The sequence below is a fragment of the Puccinia triticina genome, chromosome 4A (assembly GCF_026914185.1).
Source record: "Puccinia triticina chromosome 4A, complete sequence".
Lineage (NCBI taxonomy): Eukaryota > Fungi > Basidiomycota > Pucciniomycetes > Pucciniales > Pucciniaceae > Puccinia > Puccinia triticina.
Genome location: NC_070561.1, coordinates 3855362 through 3876692, shown reverse-complemented (window position 1 = coordinate 3876692; position 21331 = coordinate 3855362). Strand labels below are relative to the sequence as shown.

General features: G+C 42.7%; 2 protein-coding genes across 2 annotated transcripts; both read left to right on the top strand.

The window, feature by feature from the left end:
* Positions 1 to 777: 777 nt before the first annotated feature.
* On the top strand, positions 778 to 1621 carry PtA15_4A446 (uncharacterized protein; the record flags this gene model as incomplete). The annotated part of the gene is made up of 5 exons (XM_053168330.1): positions 778 to 810; positions 880 to 1035; positions 1084 to 1119; positions 1195 to 1266; positions 1409 to 1621. The coding sequence occupies 5 exons, from the start codon at positions 778 to 780 to the stop codon at positions 1619 to 1621; spliced, it is 510 nt and encodes a 169-aa protein (XP_053019550.1).
* A 16427-nt stretch (positions 1622 to 18048) lies between these two features.
* On the top strand, positions 18049 to 18351 carry PtA15_4A445 (uncharacterized protein; the record flags this gene model as incomplete). Its single annotated transcript, XM_053168329.1, has 1 exon — positions 18049 to 18351. The coding sequence occupies one exon, from the start codon at positions 18049 to 18051 to the stop codon at positions 18349 to 18351; it is 303 nt and encodes a 100-aa protein (XP_053019549.1).
* Positions 18352 to 21331: the final 2980 nt, after the last annotated feature.

Genomic DNA, 21331 nt, shown 5'->3' with positions numbered 1-21331 from the left:
CCAGCCAAACACATACTCTTTTCTATCCCTCTTAAATCCACTGCATACGCAGGGGACCAACCCGATTTCCTCTGTATTTGACATGTCCCCGCCTCATTTATGCACCCCTTGCAGCTGCATGCAGTCTTCTGACCCCATTTCTGCACTCCTTGCATTAATCTGACACCACTCATGCACCCCTTGCATGAAGTACCTCTGTATTTGACATGTCCCCGCTTTGTTTGTGCACTCCTTGCATTACTATGACATCATCTTTCATTTCTCACCCCACTTTTTGCCTGTATTTAGTATCTTCTGACACCACTTATACGCAGCCCACCAGCTAAAATCCCTCATTCAGGGTCCCCCTTGTAGCTAAAATCCCTCACGTTTGTCTATATAAGGAGCTCTCTCCCCCCCAGTTGTTTTTCCCTCAGCTCAGTATTCCCCAGTTATTTACATACCACCCTTCACAATTACCATCACCACCACACATCACTACAACCCTTATATTTGCAAATAACTACTGAAATCACTCTCAACTCTCACATACCTGTCATCAAACAACTTCATCTGGAACTAGACCAGACCTATTGCTTGATTAAAACTTGCCAAGCTTAGCTTGGTGGGTCTTGTTATCTGATAGTATAGAAGGGCAGAGTTTGCACCTCCATCATCCCCTTCTCCATTCAGCAAAAGGGTTTCACAACCGCTTTCGAGTCTTACACCGTATACATCCACCTTGCAAAGGTGCCTGCACTTTGTTATCTGAGCTGTGCAGTCAGGGTGTTGGTCACGATGTCGAACCTGTTGTCCTTGCCCATGCTGATTGTAAGGAGCTCAACGAGCTCCTTGAAGCCTTAGGCAACAAGCTACTTGACTTTGGACAGCCTCATCAAGATTGTGAACCCATGGGCTCTTCATGTCATACTCCCAGTCTTGCTCAACCAGATTGCCACCACTGGTGAATGGCAACTCAAAACTGGCGCCCTTAACGTTTTGGACGTGTTGGTCATCAATGCCGCGGACCAAATGTTCAAGGCAATGCCTAAAATTGTCTCTGTCTTCGCGGCCGCGATCTGAGATACCAAGGCTGATGTCAAGAAAGTGGCTTGTACCTCTTTGACCAAATCTTGCGCTGTAAGTTGACAGATTGTCTTTTGTACTTGTAAATTTCTTTCCACACGTGCTCACACTCCATCCTTGATTTCCCAGCTCTTCTCCAACAAAGAAATTGAGAATTTCATTCCAGCCCTCATCTCCGCGCTGATCAACCCTGTCAAAGAGGTACCCAAATGAATCCAACTCCTTGCGGCCACAACTTTTTTTTCCAAGGTTGATGATCCAACCTTATCCTTGCGGATTTCAATGCAGCAGTGAAGCAAAAGATGCAACAAGTTTTTCAACTGGGGAAAAACTGGTCACCAAGACCTTAGAGCTCTCGCTTGTTGATCTGCTGGCTGCCGTGCACTCCAAGGGATCCAAAAATCTTGGTCAGAAGATCATCATCTCCCTCCCAGTGCCCAAGCGCCTGCATCCACGGGTGTTGAGAGCAGGCATGGGCGGCCTGCTCTACCAAAACCCGTCAGTCAAAGATGCCAAGCGGGATGCGCTGCAGCTTAAGTTCACTGTGCATCTATGATGCTTGCTTTCAGCACTGAAACTTCTTCCAACGCTGACAGCTTTGTCCTCGCTGGGTTCTCAAGCAACCCTAAGAGGGTCTTTGGCGCCAAAGACATCTCATTATTACAAAATCACAAAAAATACCACTTTGTGTTGTCTGTTCACTTAGTCTATCTACTTGGGTGTTTGCTTGACCTTGCTACAAAAAATATCTGATTGAAATGCCTCAACACGGCTTCCCAACCCTGTGGAAATTGATTGGCTGGCTGTAAAGCCAACCTTTATGGACAGCGCAAGAGTCAACTCTTGAGATAGCCACTGTCAGCGGTGGTGATGCCAAGACTGATGTCTTCTAGCTACACCAGCTGCAAAAATACAGAACAGTATTGGATAGAATGGATGATAGCGCAGTTTCGAGTAGAGGATACCGGCAAAAAAAGGGAAAAATGAAAAATATTTTTTATATTTTTAGCGGAGGGGCTTAACTCTGAGAGCTAAGAGTATTTAAGTGCCCTCCGTAGATTTTCAGGGCCTGTATAACAGGGGTGTAGGAGTGCCTGATGCAGCAGGGGCTTGAGATTCAGGTTTGGTTTTGCTGATGTTTCCCCTGAAAAGATCTTCAAGAAAAAGATCCAGGAGACAGAAGAAAGGAGACTTTGCTAACTCACTAAGGGCCGGAGTACTCGGTGTGACTTACAGAGATAGCGGAAAAGTTCCTTCTTGCAAGAGCTGTTGTTTGAGAAAGGATAGCGCGTCAAGAGGCACACTTGAAGAAGAAGATTTGAACTTCAGACAAAGCAACGGTATATACTGGTTGGGTTTTCAATTGAAAAGAGAGCAGTGTGATTTGTTGGTTGGTTTGTATGATGATGGGGCTTTTGACTCAGGAGACGCCCTCTCTATTTATAGAGTATTCATTTTTCTCTTGTCTGAGTCTTCATCAAGGAGAATGGCTCATCTCTCTGACAAGGGGAATCCTTGTTTCTTTCCGTCAAGAAGATGAGCGCTCTTTTTATTTTGTAATTTCCAAAGACAAGCGCTTCTCTCGTTGATGAGCACTGTCCTCTTACCATATTATGTTATTTAGGTAATTTCTTAGTGTCTTAGTTACGCGTTGCACTCTTTTGTGCCTAGTTGCGTGGTACACTTACTGCCTAGACGCATTTTGTTTATCGAAACGGGTACTGCTTACTTTTCTCATTGCGCATTAGCACGCTATTTTGCTGATAGAGTTTCTTTTTACTTTATACTTAGATTTTTATATTTTTTATTGATCAGTTAGCTCTGATAAAGTAGCTAGCTGACAGCCACAAAGCTCTCCACACTACAAACTCTTCTTTCTACGCATTTTACTGTTGCAACTCAGTATCATTTGGCAGAAGAGTTGGGTAGAAGGATTTCCGAGTAATTGAAAGCTCAACAAAGTAGATGGTTGAGTAAAGCAAATTGAAAAACAATTAACACTCCCTACTCATCAGGCTTTCACTATCTTCAAGCTAGATCCTCTTGCTGATCTGATGTCCAGCTGTAAGAATTAAATTCAGAAGGGTGTAACCCCTTTGACGGGCTTGAGCGGTCTTGTGAAAGGCCAAGTGGCTACAAAGAAGGGCTGGGATCCATTACATACTCTAGACTTCCAAACCTCTCTCCCACTTTAAAGAAATGTACATCTTCAGTCAAGTGTCTCGCTTATTCACCTAGATAGAGCAGGTCAACATCCAATCCACAGAGCCGAATTTGCCACAAGCCACCAACTTGCCCCTTTCAAGTGCACAAGCATGTGGTGCTAGCAATACTCAGAAGCCTTTGGAGTTCATAAAAATGTACAGCTTCTGTTTCAGACAACTTAACAAAGCCTCTTCAAAAAAGCACAACACAGCCTCTAGACATGCTTTTTGAGGGGACTTAGAAAAGGTACTAATTCACTGATGAATTTATCATGAAACACTTTAGTTTTGAATAATAGTTTCAGGTCTTATTTTTCTCTCAAGTCTTCAAAAAATTCTAACATATCCTAGAGTTGACTATTGAATTGTTTGAAGACTTGAGAGAAAAATAAGACCTGAAATTATTATTCAAAACTAATCAACTGAATACATAGACTCCGGGCTACAGATGTTGATAGTGAAAATTTTTCATGTGCCACATGATTGAGCCTGTCTAAATGATGTGGACTTCTGTGTCAAGGCTGCATTTCAGTAGCAAGATGAAGACAAGATTAAACCAGGCAACATTAATGGAAGGCAAATCTAACAAAAATTTCATTAAATTTTCCCTGAGAGTCAAAGGTGGAGGTGCAATTTTTGGTGTGTGTGTATGTGTAAGGTGAGATTGGGGGGGGGGGGGGGGGTTCCTTGGGGTGTGGGTTGGGTAGATTGTGGACGTCAAACTACATAAAGTGACCCCTGCAGCGGCGCAGCCGCCTTGGCCTCTAGTTCCTCATTGATCTGTGGCTGATAACAAAAGTAGACAAAAAAAGAACCTGACCAAAATATGCTAAACCATGGTAAACTATCAATGGTTGAAGTAAAAAAAAAACAATTCGAAATTTTTGAGACCCCTCAGCCACCCTGGATTAATCCTAAAACTTTAAATGTATTTTTTTCAGGAAGAATTGATTGGTGTATGTATAAATTTATGAATTTTATCAGGCAAAAAAAATGAAAAGATTCCTGTGGCTTGAAGCTAACACAGGGGGAAGGCGAGAGATTATAGAAGAGTATCAAGGAGACATGGAACACAGACAAAGGTATCAAAAGGAATAATAATAATAATGAATTGATCAATATACGCTATATTGTGAGAATTCTAGAATCACCTTGGAGGGGCTCAAGGTGGTCAAGACTCAGAAAGGAGGAGAACCAATGATGTTATTACTTGTAAAACCAAAGTAATATATACATGATTTTTGATAATGAATAAAGAATACATGTATAATGAATAAAAATGAGATAGAGACAAGTATTGAATAAGAATTAATACTAGAGGCTATTCCTCAGGGTTCTAGACTACAAGAGGCCGCCATAAAGAATAAAGTCAGATCAATAAACAGGATACTTTTCATAGTAAACATTAACATAAAATAAAGTGATTTTGGGGTAAGTAAAGAGAAGAAGCTGAAATTCCAACATATATTGATCAATATACAACATCACAAATTCATCCATGTTGCAAGTGTAACAGAGCTAGCTGGGTAGTTGAAGTGAGTGACTAGGGTTAAATTTGTATGTAGAGTCTATTTATGTAATAATACTCTAACATCTGCAAGTAATTTAGTTTTTAAGTTGAGGTTTTGGCAGTTTTGTTGTGCGCAACAGATCTGGATCATCACACCAGTACAACACAGGTAACAGTATTGTAACGGTAACATAACAAATTTTGCTGTGTTACTGTTGCTGTGGCAGACATGATGATAACAGATAATTTAATGGTCATTGGTCAAGCGCCCACATTCTGCTTGGGTGCTGGCACCAAAGCTGCCAAAGCATTATCCGCCTCCTCAACATTGCTGGTGAGAGGCATCTGCTCCCGCAACCACAGCAAGAAATTGTTGATGGAAGCAAGCCGCCTTGCCTACTGCTGCAGACATCAGAAGCTGTGTAGAACAGCCGTTCCACCGCGCATGAGCTCCCAGAGCAGCCAAGTTACGCTTGTGCCATCCGCAAGAGTGAGGGATAGGTTGCACAGCCGTCCTTCCACCACTTCAGGGCTGTTGATTTGTCCTGGATTGCCTTGCCACTGAAAAAGTGCTGGGCTTTGAGGAAGGTTTCAACTTTATTTTTGTGTGGATTTGAGGGCTTCTGAGTCATACGGGAAGCCAGTCAATCCATGAGAGAGTCTGGCTTGGCCTCTGGGAGTACAGTTATATCTGGTTTGGGAACGTCCAATGTCAAGACAGCCCGTTTGTCCTTGTATTCCAAGAGTTGGCCGCTGAGTGTCTCACACTGCATTGCTTCAGCCAGATACTTCTTGACAAGCTTCAGCATCAAGTAGTACATTGGATACAACATGTCACTCTCTTCTGACTGGTTGAGCTATCCAGAGATCTGATTGTTGAGCTCCAGATACTTAGGGATCACATGTGTGTCGGTGTAAAGCTCAAAAGTGTTCCTGAGAACCATTTGCTGAGGGCAGAAAGGGATGAATGAGGGAACCTCTGCCTTTCCTGGGTCACTAGACACTAAAACAAGCCCCAAAATCTACGATTGGAAGGTTTATGTAGTGATAGTGGAGGTGTATCAAAAGATAGCCTATGTTGAATAAGTGGCTTAAGGGATATGTATAATGTAACCGGTGCTGAGTGAGTTGTAAGTTGATGTGGTCCGTATGTTGCCGCCAAGGGGGTTGTGGAACACCCTGAAAGAGGAGTTAATGATGAGTGATTGATGTAATAAATTTGTGATATGTATGTAATTGTTATGTAATAAGGGTAAAACCACAATATAGTGGGGGCTAATACTGTAGAGTAAGCAAGTGTTGTACTGTTATGGGGTAAGCTGAGTGCAATTAGTTTGCTGAGGGAAATCAAAAATGGGGGGAGGAGAGCCTCCTTAAATAGAAAAGAGTGAGGGATTTTAGCTCCAGGGGAACCAAGGAATGAGGGATTTTAGCTGCCCTGCGCTGTCAAATGAGGGGTTTTGGCTGGTGGTACAGCTTAGATGAGGGAATTTAGCCCAATTGACAGGCCACATGATGTAATGATGAGGGAATTTAGCTGGTAAGAAAGAGGATGTGAGAGGTTTGAGTTTGGCCTGTGATGTCATTGGGTCATCTGATCATCTGTACTGCCCTGTCTGTCACCTGCTGTCAAATGATGTCATTAGAGATGGCCAAACGGGTCTGGGTACTTGCTGTGAATTTCTCCAATTTTGGACACCCGGACCCGGACACGGCACCCGCCAACAGGTACTGGCGGTACTTGAGGCGGGTACCGCACTGGTGACCAATTGAGTGGGGTATGTACGCACCCCTCTTGATGACCGCACATTGAGCGGGGTGCACATCCCACTTGATGACCGGCCATTGAGTGGGATGCGCACTCAACCCAATGACCGGCCATCAAGTGGGGGTGTAGGCCGGTCATCAAGCAGAGTACACACCCCGCTCAGTGGCCGGCCATCGTGATCACCCCACTCGATGTCCGGTCATTGCGTGGGATGTGGAGGTGTGTACTCCGCTCAAGTACAATGGCTGGTCATTGAGGGTGTGTACTCCACTCAATGACCGTTCATTGAGCGGGGTGTGTACTTGGTGACCAGTCAATGGTCATTGAGTGCGCATCCCACTCTATGGCTGGTCATGGAGTGCACCGGCCATTGAGTGAGATGTGTAGCCCGCTTGATGCCCGGTCATCAAGCAAGGTGTGTACCCCACTTGATGGCCGGCCAACCACTGCTGACATTGGCGGGTACCCGGTGATTTTCCGGCCCAAATTGCATACCTGGACCCGTACACGGCACCTGCGGACGGGTACTCAAAGGGCAGTGGCAAGTACCCGCCAACGGGTTCCGGGTACTGCCAAACGGGTACCCACTGGCCATCTCTAGATGTCATGCAAGGGAATTTAGCTAGCCTGAGCTGTCAACTGATGTCCTGTGCAAGCTGCATGGGGGTTTTTGCTAGCTTGACACCTGCATGAACTGCAGTCCCTATTACACTAGTCTGCATGCACCTGCATAAGACTGCATAAGCCTGCATAAGACTGCATAAGCCTGCATAAGACTGCATAAGCCTGCATAAGACTGCATAAGCCTGCATAAGACTGCATAAGCCTGCATAAGACTGCATAAGCCTGCATAAGACTGCATAAGCCTGCATAAGACTGCATAAGACTGCATAAGACTGCATAAGACTGAATAAGCCTGCATCCAGTGTGCATGACACTGCATGACACTTCATGACACTTCATGACACTGCATGACACTGCATGACACTGCATGACACTGCATGACACTGCATGTCACTGCATGACACTGCATAGCACTATGTAATGAGTGCAGCTGATGAGGTAATGCATATGTAAAGGGTAGACAAGTTGTCAGAGTGGTCCATGTAACGGATTACATGGTCCTGGGTAGGGGTGGTTCATGTAACGGATTACATGACCTGAGTATGGTGTTTTGTGTGTATGAAACTGACTGATGGTATCTTCTGATCCAGAGGAGTTTAAGGTGTGTTGTCCATTGTGTCCTGTGTAGTTTTAGTCGTAGAATACAGTGGTGCTGCCGTATTGGTTGATTTGTGAGTGTACATGTGATAAAAATTGAAAATTTTGAACTGGGCTAGATGGGTAACCATAAAGCATACCATACTGGCCGTGTGATTCCCTTCCATTTTGGAGATGAGTTGGACAAAAACCTAGTGATGTTTGTTTTGTCAGTGTCTGTATGACAGGCAACATCACATTAGTTATTAGGGGGTTTCAAAGTTGGCCAGATGCAACTTTCATGCACATTTTCAAGTCAGTGATCAAGTTCATTCTTGAACACCAAGTTGCAAAAGTGCATGCAAGCCACACTGTACTACACCCCTTAAGCCTTCTTGAATGTTTTTTTGAAATTTGGTTTTCAATAAAAGCTTTGAACACCAACTTGCAAAAGTGCAGGCAAGTTGTGCATGGCCAAATTTGAATCCCCCTATTAAATACACATGAGTCAGCCTTTAGGCACACCAAAAAGAAATACCACATGCACACCATTTTTGGTGTGCATTAGTGTGCACTCCAAAGAATTGGAGTGCATACCCATGGACTCCAAAGAATTGGAGTGCACACCCATGCACTCCCAAAGATTGGAATTCTCAATCATGCACTCCCAAAAATTGGAGTGCACACCCAATCACTTGAAAAAAGTGGAGTGAAGCCATGTGAAATCAATACAGCCGGAAATGTAAAAAAGAGGCAGAACTCACCAAGCTAAAAGAAGTGAATAAATCAAGAAATTACATCCTAGCAAGACTAATATTCAATTGCAGGAACAACAGGGTTCCATATAAGCTAACCAAAGTGTTGGTGTGGTGTAGTTTTGCAGGATTCCACTAAATTTTATTGGAGAATTAAGGGAATTGCATCTTCTCTGCTCTTATTCAAATAGCACAAGTCATGAAGAATCCTTCTACACTTTTTAAAGCTCTTTTGAGTGGGTTTTTGGCCTTTTTTTGCTGCTAAAACACCTGTAGTGTAGCAGCAGTAGCGGTGGCTTAACACTACAGGCAAAAGGGCTGCTGTTAGCACAGCTTGGCTAAAGTAACACCAAGTTGCCTCCAAGTATAGTCTAGCATAGAGTTTCTATGCTAGACTTGGTAGGCTTCTACTAAAAGTCTACCATTGGTGAGAGTAAAGAGAAATCTAGTGCTAGTCAGGTAGTGCATGAGTATGCACACCATGTTTCTTGGAGTACATTGGTGTGCACTCCAATATTTTGGAGTTCATGAGTGTGCACTCCTATTTTTTGGAGTGCATGGTGTTGGAATTTCACATCTCTGTCTCCTTTCTTTCCCTTCCCTCGCCTGTCACTCACTTCATTCCCTTCAGATGAATATTCATTTCACCTTCTTTCCCACATCTTGCTCCCCAGTTGTAAGAGATTAAATATTGTGATAGATTCGAATTGAAAATCATTTGCTCTCTGTGCCTGATCCCGGAGACCACCTTCCAGTATCTTGTAGTGAGTTGCCTTTCTCCTCCTCACAAGCTAGAAGCCTGAGCCCTCAAAGAGGGCTTCTTTGTGTTATCAACCTTTGATTGTTTTTCCTCAAAGCTTGTTTTTCGCTCCTCCCTTTGACTTGTAGCTGTTTTTTCATCACATGGGTGTGCGCTCCAATTTTTTGGAGTGCATGTTGGAGTGCATGGGTGTCCACTCCAATTTCTTGGAGTGCACACTAATTCACACCAAAAATGGTGTGCATGTGGTATTTCTTTGGTGTGCATAAAGGCTGACCCAATAAACATACCTCAAGCTTGCAGTTCAAGTGATCAATCTCTTTCCAAGCTCAAGGTGTAAATAGCACATCATTGAAAAGTCCTGGTTTTTTATGTTGTTGATCTTCTTTGAAAAGTTGATCAATGACATCTCTTGCCTCTATTGCTTTGTGGTGGCTTTGGTATCTTATCTTCCATTGAATGCTGCAACCGGTGATGAATGGGGCTACATTCAAGCCCAAGTGTTCAGCCGTGCGGTTGAAGCTGGCTTTTTGCACAGAAGATTGGGTGATCTATTCAATCACTGTATCAAGCTTTGTGATAAGCGCTTGGAGCTTGGTTTTATTTTTGTGCTTTTCTGAAACTTCTACTGTGGCAGGATGTTAGGAGTTGTGATGCCAAGAGACAGAGACTCTTTTAGCTACGCAATTCACTGCAGTTGATTGCACGTACTTAGGCACAAAAGATGGTGTTATAGCACACTTCAGCACATGGTAAGAGCAGGATAAAGGATAAAAATCCTAAGATACAAGAAACGGAGGGGCCGCGAGAGCAGCAGGGTGTTTAAGTGCCCCCGGGGCCGTTCCAACAGGGCCTGACGGAGCAGGGGTATTTTAGGTGCCTGTGACGTCTGGGGCCTGAGAAACAGGTGTATTTTTGGATACCCAGGTGATAGTTGATGCAAGATAGAGAAAACGGACTCACTAACAGAGAGTAACTGAGGACTAAGGAATAAAGGCAAAAGGCTTATAAAGGACTGGGGCGCAGGATTTTTGACAGAAAGTGGCGAAGGGCTGGTGTTAGTGCAATAGAGGGAGGTTTGATGATTCTGGGGAGCAATAGTCCTCCATGTTGAGTTTCACTCAGGTGTTTTTGTTTCTTTCACGCTTTACACATGTATTTCCCATTTCACATACATTTCACAGCTTGTATGTAGTGTACCTGAGGCAGCGGACGTGGAAGGAACCTCTCCTCATCCTTCCACAAACATCGTCCGCTCCCCACACCGTGTCCGCTGTCCTCAGGTTAGCCAGTATTTTCTTTCTTTCTTTCTTCCTCTGTTTCCTTCTCTGTTTCTTTCTTCTCTCTCTCTGGCTCTTTTCTGTGTAATGACACTTATCCTTCCACAAACATCGTCCTCTCCCCACACCGTGTCCGCTGTCCTCAGTTTTCCGCCCCGCTCACGCTCATCACTCCAGAGCCCTTCTTTTATGCTGTTGAGGCGAGCTATTTGGCTTTACAAGCTCCTGGCTAGCCTTCCAATACATCTTATTGTAGGGCATAGTCTTTCTACTCTTTCTGTTGCTTACAGGACTTGTGTCTCTTGGATATGGATCATAGGCAACTGAGCCTCTTCTCAGAGACTCAGGCCCCGTTTGGCAGCAGTGATGTTATGTAATAACCACTGCTTTTCTATAACTAGGCCTAACCAAGGCCCATATCATATCACTCGCATGTTTGGCAGATTTGAGGAGTTATGAGGGTCATCACAAGTTTCCTCATCATCCCCGCCATTTCCAATATAGTACCCCTGGGGGTGTATTTGGGGTGATATTGGCACCCTTACACAACACACTCCCAACTCCACCTCTGTTACTCACCTCAATGGCTGGTACAGACTTTGTACCGGTCACCAAGCAGAGTACACACTCCAATCAATGGAAACAATCATTGAGATTGATGACCAATCCAACACAATCAGCCATCAATGACCATCGGTTATTGAAGGGACTATGTATTCTCCTCAATGACAATTGGTCATTGAAGGGACTGTGTACATATTCTCCTCAATGACCATTGGTCATCCAAGGGACCATGTATTCCCATCAATGACCAATGGTCATTGATGGGACTATGTGTTCCCCAAAAGGGACTCTGTATTCCCTTTGATGACTGTGTACCGGCCATTTTTGAGAGGAGTTAAACACTCAATTGGCCTTGCCAGTATGTACGCTTGATGACCGGCCATGGAGCTTGTTATGTAGGCAAGCTGTATGACGCGAGTGGCAGCCAAAAACTTGTGTTATGTTGAAAGATATGAAATTCAAGAGTGATGTGCATCACATTAGGTAAGTGCACAACATCACATAACATAATTGCTGCCAAACGGGGCCTCAGCTTCTGCTGAGCATTCCCACATGACCTGAAACTCTAGCCATCCTCCAGTTTTGTGTAGAGGGTGGAAGAGTGTCTGTATCTGTGTGGAGGTCATCATGACAGAACCTGTAGGCCTTGGATTTACCATCTCTGAGGTGTGATGCCCATTGGAAACTCATTTCCTTGGTGCTACCATCTCCAAGACTGATATTTGGAGGCGGTAGCTCTTTCCTACCTGGGCTACACCACAGGTGAAGTTCTTCAAAATGATTTTGGTTGGCAACCAATATCATTTTGAGGTGTCTGCCTGCAAGGGGGGACCGTTGTCAGACGGTTGGCCTTTCCACTAGAATTCTACTGGAGGTCAATCCAAAAACATCATGGATTGCCAACACCTTTCCAAATTGATTTTGAATGCTATTCTCAATGGTTCCGGGCTGTGGCGGGTGGTGATTGGCTCAAAATGAGGACCATACAAATCACCCAGCCAAAAGGGGGGTGAAACCAGCACCATTTTGCTGATCCACCCCCACTGGAGCTCCTGGACCACTATGCTAGAAAAGCCATACAGGGCATGGTGTGATTTGTGTGTATGAGCCTGCATCTGCAAGGCTTGATTGGTCATATACAAACACCAGGGGAGATATGTTCCCACTCCCCAGGGAGTGCCAGAGCTGAATTTGATGTGAGTTTTGGTCGGATGTGAGCCTGATGTGCATCAGTAACTCATCCCTAAATGAATTGAAGTGGATGCAGAAGTGAGTCAAAAGTCAGTCAGAATTGATTTGGTAGTCAACACAATGTTGAGTAGAATTCTTTTGTTTTCTAGGTACAACTAGAGGAAAAAATATGATGAAATGATATTTCACCCAAGTCCAACTCATCAATTGCTCCTGTTTGATGATGTCAAAGGATAGGAAAGCAAAATTGCCATTCTTGAATGTAATTCCTGTAAAAAAATGAGTTTCTTGTAATTCACATTATATGCCCTCGTGTACAAAATTAAAGTAAAAGTCAACTTGGTATTATTGGGTTTAGAATTTTGGAATGTGGTAATGTTGCAGTAAAATTAGTGAAACCCATTTTCTTGGAAATGCTGTAATTAATTTGAATTTGGCTAAAAAAATGGTGAAAACTATTGTATTGGGGTGAAAGTCTGAGGTAAGTCAAGGTTGGATTGCAGTGCCACCCCAGTTTGGCCACATATCCTGGCCTCTTCACAAAAATGATTGTGTGATTTTTTGTCTTTTTTTGCTTTTAAAAATGATCCACATGTGCACATGCAAGTGAACTTTTTTGCACTTTGCTAATAGTCACCCTAATGTACGCGCGTACATTGAGGTGGAAATATCACAGGACGGGCCTTTCACAGCCACATGAAAAGTAAAAACTTTGTGTTGAGAAACCAATTGTCCCCCTGATGTACGCGAGTACATGAGGGGGACAATATGACATACTGCGCCTTTCACATCCCCATGAAAAGGACACACTGGTCATGGAGCCAAGAAAGGCCTATATTTTGGATGAGTTCTGAATGAATTCCAGATGAGTTCTGGATTATTCCTTGGAAAGTTATGGTTTATTTCAGGATGATTTCCAACTGATTTCAAGCTGACTTCCAGTCTTGTTCATACCTATTCAATATTTCTTTACCAAAGGCCTCCAGCACAGTTATGGAAAAAAGTTACGGTAAGGCACTCCCTGGGGAGTAGGAACATATCTCCCCTGGTGAAAGGTTTTCAGGCAAAAATCCAGGAAAAATACTGGAAAGAGATGCCAGTCTGTATTTCCTGGAATGAAGTCAAAATGTTTTTGACTTTGTTCCAATGTGAACCTGTTTTTTTGGGTTTGGTTTTAACATGAATTTCAATTGGAATGATTCCGGTCCTTTGAACATACCAGAAGCATTCCAATTTGTTTTTGGTCATTTGACCATACTGGAATGATTCCAATTGGTTTTTGGTTTTTTGTACCATCAAGTAAATTTAATGGATGGAAACTTTAAATACTCACCTGTGGTGTATAAGCACACTTATTTTGTTTAGCCGCTTACAGGCGGCTGTAGTTTCCACGCGATAAGGTACGGTAGTACTCTGTTTTGCGTGACTTATTGTTTAGCCGCCTAGAGGCGGTGGTTGCTTCCACACAAGCAGGTACTGTAGTTGTCAGCCTTAGAGATACAACAAGTATCCTAAAGTCTGCAAAAACTGGTAAACCATTTACAAATCCTGAAATATTATTGAATATTCAGAATCCTCGTGATAAATTAAGGGGGGTCACCCACTCAAAGTAACCCCTCATTCCTACTCCTTCATACATTTTTTCATACATGTACATATAGCCATAAAGCGCTCCAAAGAGCAGGAAAACTACATAAAAAATCTTTACATAAATTAAAATACATAAGATTATATTAATTAGTAAAATACCTTTCCCCCGTGAAACAGGAACCACGGGTGAGAGTAACACTTAGTACAAATTGATATTACACTTCATATTAAGCTATTTCACATGACAATTGGTTATACAAATGTCAAGTGTGGGAGTAAGGGAAGTTGTGTAATATTGTACAATTAAAATACCCATAACCAAGGCAGATTTCACGTCTACTCTTGGCATTTACCCATAGCCAAAACCAATGGGAATATTTCAGCGCCCTCAAAGACCTCTCCAGTATTTAAGGAGGTAACTGATCCACTGTAATTGTCCCCTCAGACATTTCACCACCCATTAACCTGTAAGTTAACTCGTGAAAATTCTCCTCTGGCTTATTAAAGCCACCACTTCTTTTATTTCTGCCCTTTTGGCACGAAACCCACTAGATCTTAACTCTAAAAATTGCCAATATCCCTTATAAGCATTTATTACAGTTAAATCTTTATAAATAGTTGCTGTAAGACTCCCGCCTCTGACGTGCAGCCAATCAGTTTAAGCGCTTACCAGCTATTTCTAATTCTAAACCTTATATATCCCTGTTCTTAATAAGTAAACCTTATTAATTACAAATATCCTCCTCTTATATAAGAGTGTATAAACCCTTGTAGTGGCTAAATACCACGTAACAAGTTTGGCACATTATTGCCAGTGTTTTATTTCAGTACAGTTATAGTACTAGGGCAAAAACCCTTATTTCTGACGGGTTTTTACCCTAAGTTTCATAAACATAGCTGACAGTAGTACTCTGTGTCACGTGGCTGAGGATTTTAGCCGCTACACTACGGGTGAGGTTTCATAGTTTCCATCCAGTAAATTTACTGGATGGTACCAAAAATCACAAACCAATTGGAATCATTCCAGTATGGTTGAAGGACCAAAAACCAATTGGAATGCTTTTGGTATGGTCAAAGGACCGGAATCATTCCAATTGAAATTCAGGTTAAAACCAAACCCAAAAAAAAGGTTTGCATCACAACAAAGTCAAAAAAGTTTCAACTTCATTCCAGGAAATACAGACTGGAACCTCTTTCCGGTATTTTTCCTGGATTTTTCCTGGAAAACTTTTGTATATGACCAATCAAGCCTTGCAGATGCAGGCTCATGCAAACAAATCACACCATGCCAAGTATGGCTTGTCTAGCATAGTGGTCAAGTAGCTCCAGTGGGGGCGGATCAGCAACATGGTGCTGGTTTGACCCCCCTTTTGGCTGGTTTATTTTTTTGTTCCTCATTTTGAGCCAATTACCACCTGCCACAGCCCGGAACCATTCTGAATAGCATTCAAAAGCAATTTGGAAAGGCATTGGCAATCCGTGATATTTTTGGATTGCCCTCCAGTAGAATTCTAGTGGAAACGCCATACGTCTGACAACATTCCCCCCTTGCAGGTAGACACCTCAAAATGATATTGGTTGCCAACCAAAATCATTTCGAATAAATTCACCCATGGTGTACCAGGTGCAAGCTGTTTCCACGCTACCAGCGGCTGTATGCTGTGAATTGTGTGGGTATTCTAAGAAGATCTTTCTCTATGGAATTCCTTATTTTTTGTTACATGTCCCTGGTTATGATTTGTTTTACAATAAGATTCTGGACGGCGCGGCGGTCCTTTTGGTGTCTAGCTTCTCTAAATAGGAAGCTACTTGCTATATTTAAAACTTTGAAACTAATCTAAGCAGCACAGAGTTCCGTGCTGCGGTCCCCTCTGAGCCCAATTTACAGTGCTCTTGGTTGCACTACCGGAGCTGCAGGCGGGGCTCAATTCTAGAATGGTAGCCTGGCTGACACAGGATGATTGCAATCCTTGTAGGTATCAGTTTCTGAGAGCTCATCATCCGCATTGCCGTAATTGCTTTCCAAAGCGCCATCATCATATAGGGGAGCTTCATTGGCCGTTGGGTCTGCAGGAGTTGCCAACCAGGGGTTCTTCATCCTCCTTGGTGATTCTTCCAAGAATAGGAAAGAAGCCTAGGACCAACTCCTTTGTCTTTCCCGGAGGAAGAGTCTTAAGCAATAAGGATTAGAGGCTGGCATTGATGATCAAGGCCAGCTTATGACAGAAGCAACAAACATGCATAGTCATTGGATCCCTCAGGCACAAGTCCGTGTCAGGTGGCTTGTTGGAGTAGAGCAAACTTTACATTTCTTGGGCCATGGTATTGTTGCTTGAGCCAGAGTCCGTCGTCTGTGCAAGCATCTTGTGAAGCAACTTCTTCTTAGTGAGGAGGCTTGCAATAGGTCGTGCGAGTAAATGACCAAGATGTTTCCAAGGAATCATTTTACGAGTCAAGTGTTGGACCGTATAAACCAAATCAGAGTTGATGAAAGCCACCGCGGCCCCAATAAAAGCAAATCTGTTACCCTTTGTCACCCATACATCATGGATTAGGTTGAACTTATTCAATGTTCCTCAACAATGTAAAATGTCAGTATAAATAAAACAGAAACAACAGGGGAATAGAAGTGTAGATTTAACTCATCAAAAAAAAAAATTCTTGAGCGTTGAGGACAGCTTCTTTGACTCCCGAGCCAACCACTTGCAACCGTAGAGAATAGCCTTGGTGTTGGAGTACTGAAAAGCCGCACGGAGTGAAGGATCTTCAATCCGTGAAGCCTGTCGGATCTGCCACATCATGATCAATTGGTTGAGAAACCGATTGACAAAAGTGGTCTTACTGATCACGGTTTTCTCAGGATCACCTCCGCCATTAGCTTGGGCAATTTTGCATTCGGCGACTGAGGGGGGTAGTTTTGCACCCGCCTTCTTAGCTTTCTCTCGGTTCATGCAGCCGTGGCTTTTTTTCGGACTGAGTTGATCCATCTCGATGGACTTTTAAGTTGCCTCTAGATGTTGCGTGCGCACGATAAGTCTTTCCGCACCATTTGCATTTGCAATTGATTTGAGTGTTGGGTTTGTCACCTTTCTTCCAAAAAGGCTCTTCAAAGAACTCAAAGGGATCATCATGCTTCTTTTCAGTTTTCATTTTGGCTTCCCTTGGCTGGATTTCAATCAATTTGTTGGTGTCCTGACTGAAGTCATACGCCTCACCGTCCGAGGTTTTCTAAAGTACCAAGTAAAAAGCAATAGTTTTATTTTAATCACACTTCTAATAAGCGTCCGACGAAATAGATACGCTCTCGAGGGATTTGTTGCTACCATCAAAGCGTCCGACGAAATAAATACGCTCTAGAGGTATTTGTTGCTGCTATCAATAAAAACCAATTTACAATAGTACTAGTCGAAGGCGAACGACCAAAACTGATTATGATATTGTCGTTGTGTTACCGCTAGTTTACTGATGATTCAATGACTTATCAAGGCCTCGAGTCAGCACTTGCGCTAGAGTGGCGTCACTTCACGACGTATGCAAGCAATGAAAAGCCAGCCGTATCAAAACTCAATAGCGATCCATTCATTGTGTATAAAATGGCAGCTTATTTCGGGTCTGTCCAGCTTCCTCAACAGCATCTTCTCAGTTGACTACACTCCAAAGATATCCTAGTAAAGGTTTCCTCGCCATACGGAAATCATAGTAGTTTTTTAGTTAACATCAAGTACCCGTCATATCTTGACTTGATAAGTCTCGGCGCTCACTCCTCCTCGTATCAAATATACTCACCTGGTTGTGAGTTGATTGGCTGTCCACTTGATCTGCATTCCTCAACAACCCTAGGTATGTTTGACATTTTCCTTCATTCATTCATGACAATTGAAAAAATTCCACAACTCTGTTAATAAGCCCTGAGCTGTATATGTTGATACTAGGAAACTTAATAACTCTTCTGATAAGAAAATCTCCATTCAGTACGGCGGGCACCTGGCACACTTTTTTCACTCAACATTGACCGCAGTCGAAACTGTTCTCACATCAGGTTTGTTAGGAGTTTTTGAATAAATTCAATCCAGCACTTATTCTCAAGGATAACACCTAATTAATGACTTGATATTCTTGTGCTATTCTAAGTCAGATTTTTCCTTCATCTACAAAGCAACTATGGTTCAAATCAAAGGAGGAGTCATATTCGCCGGCATCCAAATATCACACCTTCTTGTTCCCTTGCTATTGATATTCCTCAGTATGTCTGCAGTTCTGGGTGAAGACAATATTCTGGCACAAGATCAAAGAGTGATTAAAAAGCAGATCCCAGAAGGTTCAACCAAATCGTTGAATACTGGAACAGTGTCAGTGTCACTCAAGCGGAGAGATGCAGACTGTCCAGATAAGTATGTGCTCCAAAATGATAGATGTGTCAAGCTAAGACCACGCCGAAACCGTCCAGGACGTGGAGGGAGATAATTTATTTGAACTGACATTGTAGTTACTAGCATTGAAATTTTGAACTTTTTCCTTATTACTTCCACACTCTCTATAAATGAATTTTCACTTCTTTCCAAATTCATGCTTGATCTGTTTTTTAATCGCAACTTATGAAAAATGTTTAGGTAAGCTATGTAACGAAGATGCTTGCCATGACATATCCTTTGTTTTCTATATTTTATTCAAACACTAGATATCAAGGCGGCTGTGAAGGGTGTACCTGCTGCGCTGCGCTGAAAAAAGCGGCACTTTTAGCGCAGCGCAGCGCTGGAAAGAGCGCTAACGCTGACAATTAGCGCAGCGCGGCGGAAAAACCGCTGAATGGCCGCTGACGGCCGCTGACCGCTTTTTCGGCGTTCAGCGCCCTGGTAGCAGCGGTGACTGTTGTCGCAGTGGTAGCAGGGCGGGACACGTCAACCAACACCTCTGCCTCCCATTTGACCTCAAATTTTCCTTATCACCATGTTGGGGCGCAGCAAAATCAGCGCGCTGACGCTGAAAAAGCGGTCAGCGGCCATTCAGCGGTTTGACACTGATTCAGCGTGCTAAAATACAAGCTTTTTTCCGGTGAGATGAAAATGTGTTAGCGCAGCAACCCAACCGCTGATTATCAGCGCAGCGAAGCGGCCCCAAAGACCGCTGCGTTGCGCTTTTTGCAGCGCAGCAGTTACACCCTTGCGGCTGTGCTGCTGTGATTTCAGGGCAATGGTTATTTCCCCAATGGACCAATAGAATTAAACAGTTTCCTGGACAATATTAGATTGGACTTACTTCGCGCACTGCCGGAAACCCTTCGCGCACTGTGGGAGTCGTCGTCCTGACGTCCAGGCCCCAGTGCGCGCTTCCGCCACGGCTCTTTGCGCACTGTGAATTCCCCCAAAAAAACGGCTTGATTTTCTTGGGATATTTTTTGAGGGATTGATAGAATGACCCTTCATAACCTGAAAATTTTCAGAAATTTACCTACCTTTCTGTTTGTCAAGCAGGTATTGCTGTAATTTATGCTTGTATCCCACTGTTGTTCCAGTTGTTTTGGATTTAGAATAAATTAGATAACCAATGCTTCCCCACTCATTAAATAATTTTCTTATGAGTTCTTTGTATTGCTTTAAAATCTCCATGAGAAATACACACTCCTTTGGACAAAAACTATTTTTCACCAAAAAAACACTTGAATTTTCAATGATCTACTTCTTTGAGGGGGCCCAGCTTTAATTCTTACAGCCAATAAGAGATTCCACAGCTTTAATCAAGCTGCAAAAAAAAAAAAAACCATCACTGAGGAGACCAGGAAGTTGATCACTGCCCCAACATGGTTAAATTGCAGCAATACCTATTTGACATACAGGAAAGCTGGTGAAAATTCTAAAAATTATCAGGATGTGAAATCTCACATACACTATTATACACCACGGATGTTTGCTCAGCACTTGCGTGCAAGTGCCTTCACCCCTCTCTTTAGGAACCCTCTAAGATCTCTTGCAGAACTTGACACCAATTTATGCTTAATTTTGGATTGAATTTATGGTCAAGTGTGTCTGAATTGATGCTGAATCTTGTATGAATTCATGTTGGACATGGTTTCATATCAACCTGATATCCACCCCAACTGGACTATTTGAGTAATTGTATCTTTTCCAGAACCTGTGTTCAACTGCATTGCAAAGCAATCTCCATTTCTTGGCAGAAACCAGATTTTTCTTGATGTAATAATATATTTTCATTGATCATGTGCTTATTATGCCGTCCACACCGCTCAAAATGTGTTTTCATATATGAAAAACAAAACTTTTGGCTTGGTAGATATACCTTTGTGATGAAAGTGCATAAATTCAATGAATCTTCTTTCTGTTTTTATCACTCAAGATATTTATAGACTTGTGGAAAAAAATTAACATAGTGGATACTTATGTCTTTTGTATTGATTGATGCTATAAGCATCACATACTTTGAGAGAAAAGGTGATTTCCTTCTGAACTGAGCTAGCTTCACTCACTGTCTATCCCCTTGATGTTTTATTTTTGCATCAAATGATGAAAAATTGCTAACTGATCAATCACCATAACCACCTTGTGATCTTGCAGGTGGAAGATAGGCATCTGGGCTGCAAGCATTCTCACATAATGTTTTTAGCAAATTTTATGATTTTTGTTTCACAAGAGAGTTGGAAGTCTGGGCTAAGTTCAGGGGAGCCCCAGATTATCAAGGGTTTCTTAATCACTTCAGAAAATCCCAACAAGAGAATGTGTGTACATATAGGTGAAAATATATATAACTCTTCTAAATATTTCATCTAATATTCCGGTGTTGCGTGGGCACTCAGCTCAGCATCACTTGGCTGTGTGGTAATATAGGTGTCACACAAATGTATGGGCGTAAAGTTGTGTGACAAATCCTTCCAGCTAGCCCCTCAGAAAATGCACACCAAATTCAAAGCAGATTAAAATCATGATTTAAGAAAAACTGACATATTTTTGGCAAGGATAAGATACCTTCTCCATATTATACCTTGGCCCAAGGGGAACAAGTTCAAGCAGCATTGATAATTACTCTGTCACCTCACACACCTCCTTTTGAATTCTGTGTGCGCTGAAAATTATAAAAAGAATGTTCCAGAGCAACCTGTAGGGTATGGGTTTACACAGAGGTTAAAAATCATCATGGTCAAAAAAATTCTTATCTTTGGTCAAAATTATAGATTGAGTACAACTGATCATAAAGTTGGGCTGGGTTTCAACATAGTTATGGTGTACATTATACGGTTACATTACAAAAAACATCTGGCATGATTCCAGGTAAAATCAGTATAGATTGTGCATTACATGACCTGGTCTTTGAACCAAGATCAGACCAATTTGAAACTGACTTCAAACCAGTAACTAACAAGGATAGTACCAAACCTTGGCATGAATTGTGCAAAGGCACTCGTAAACAGGTGCTGAGCAAACGTCTGTGGTGA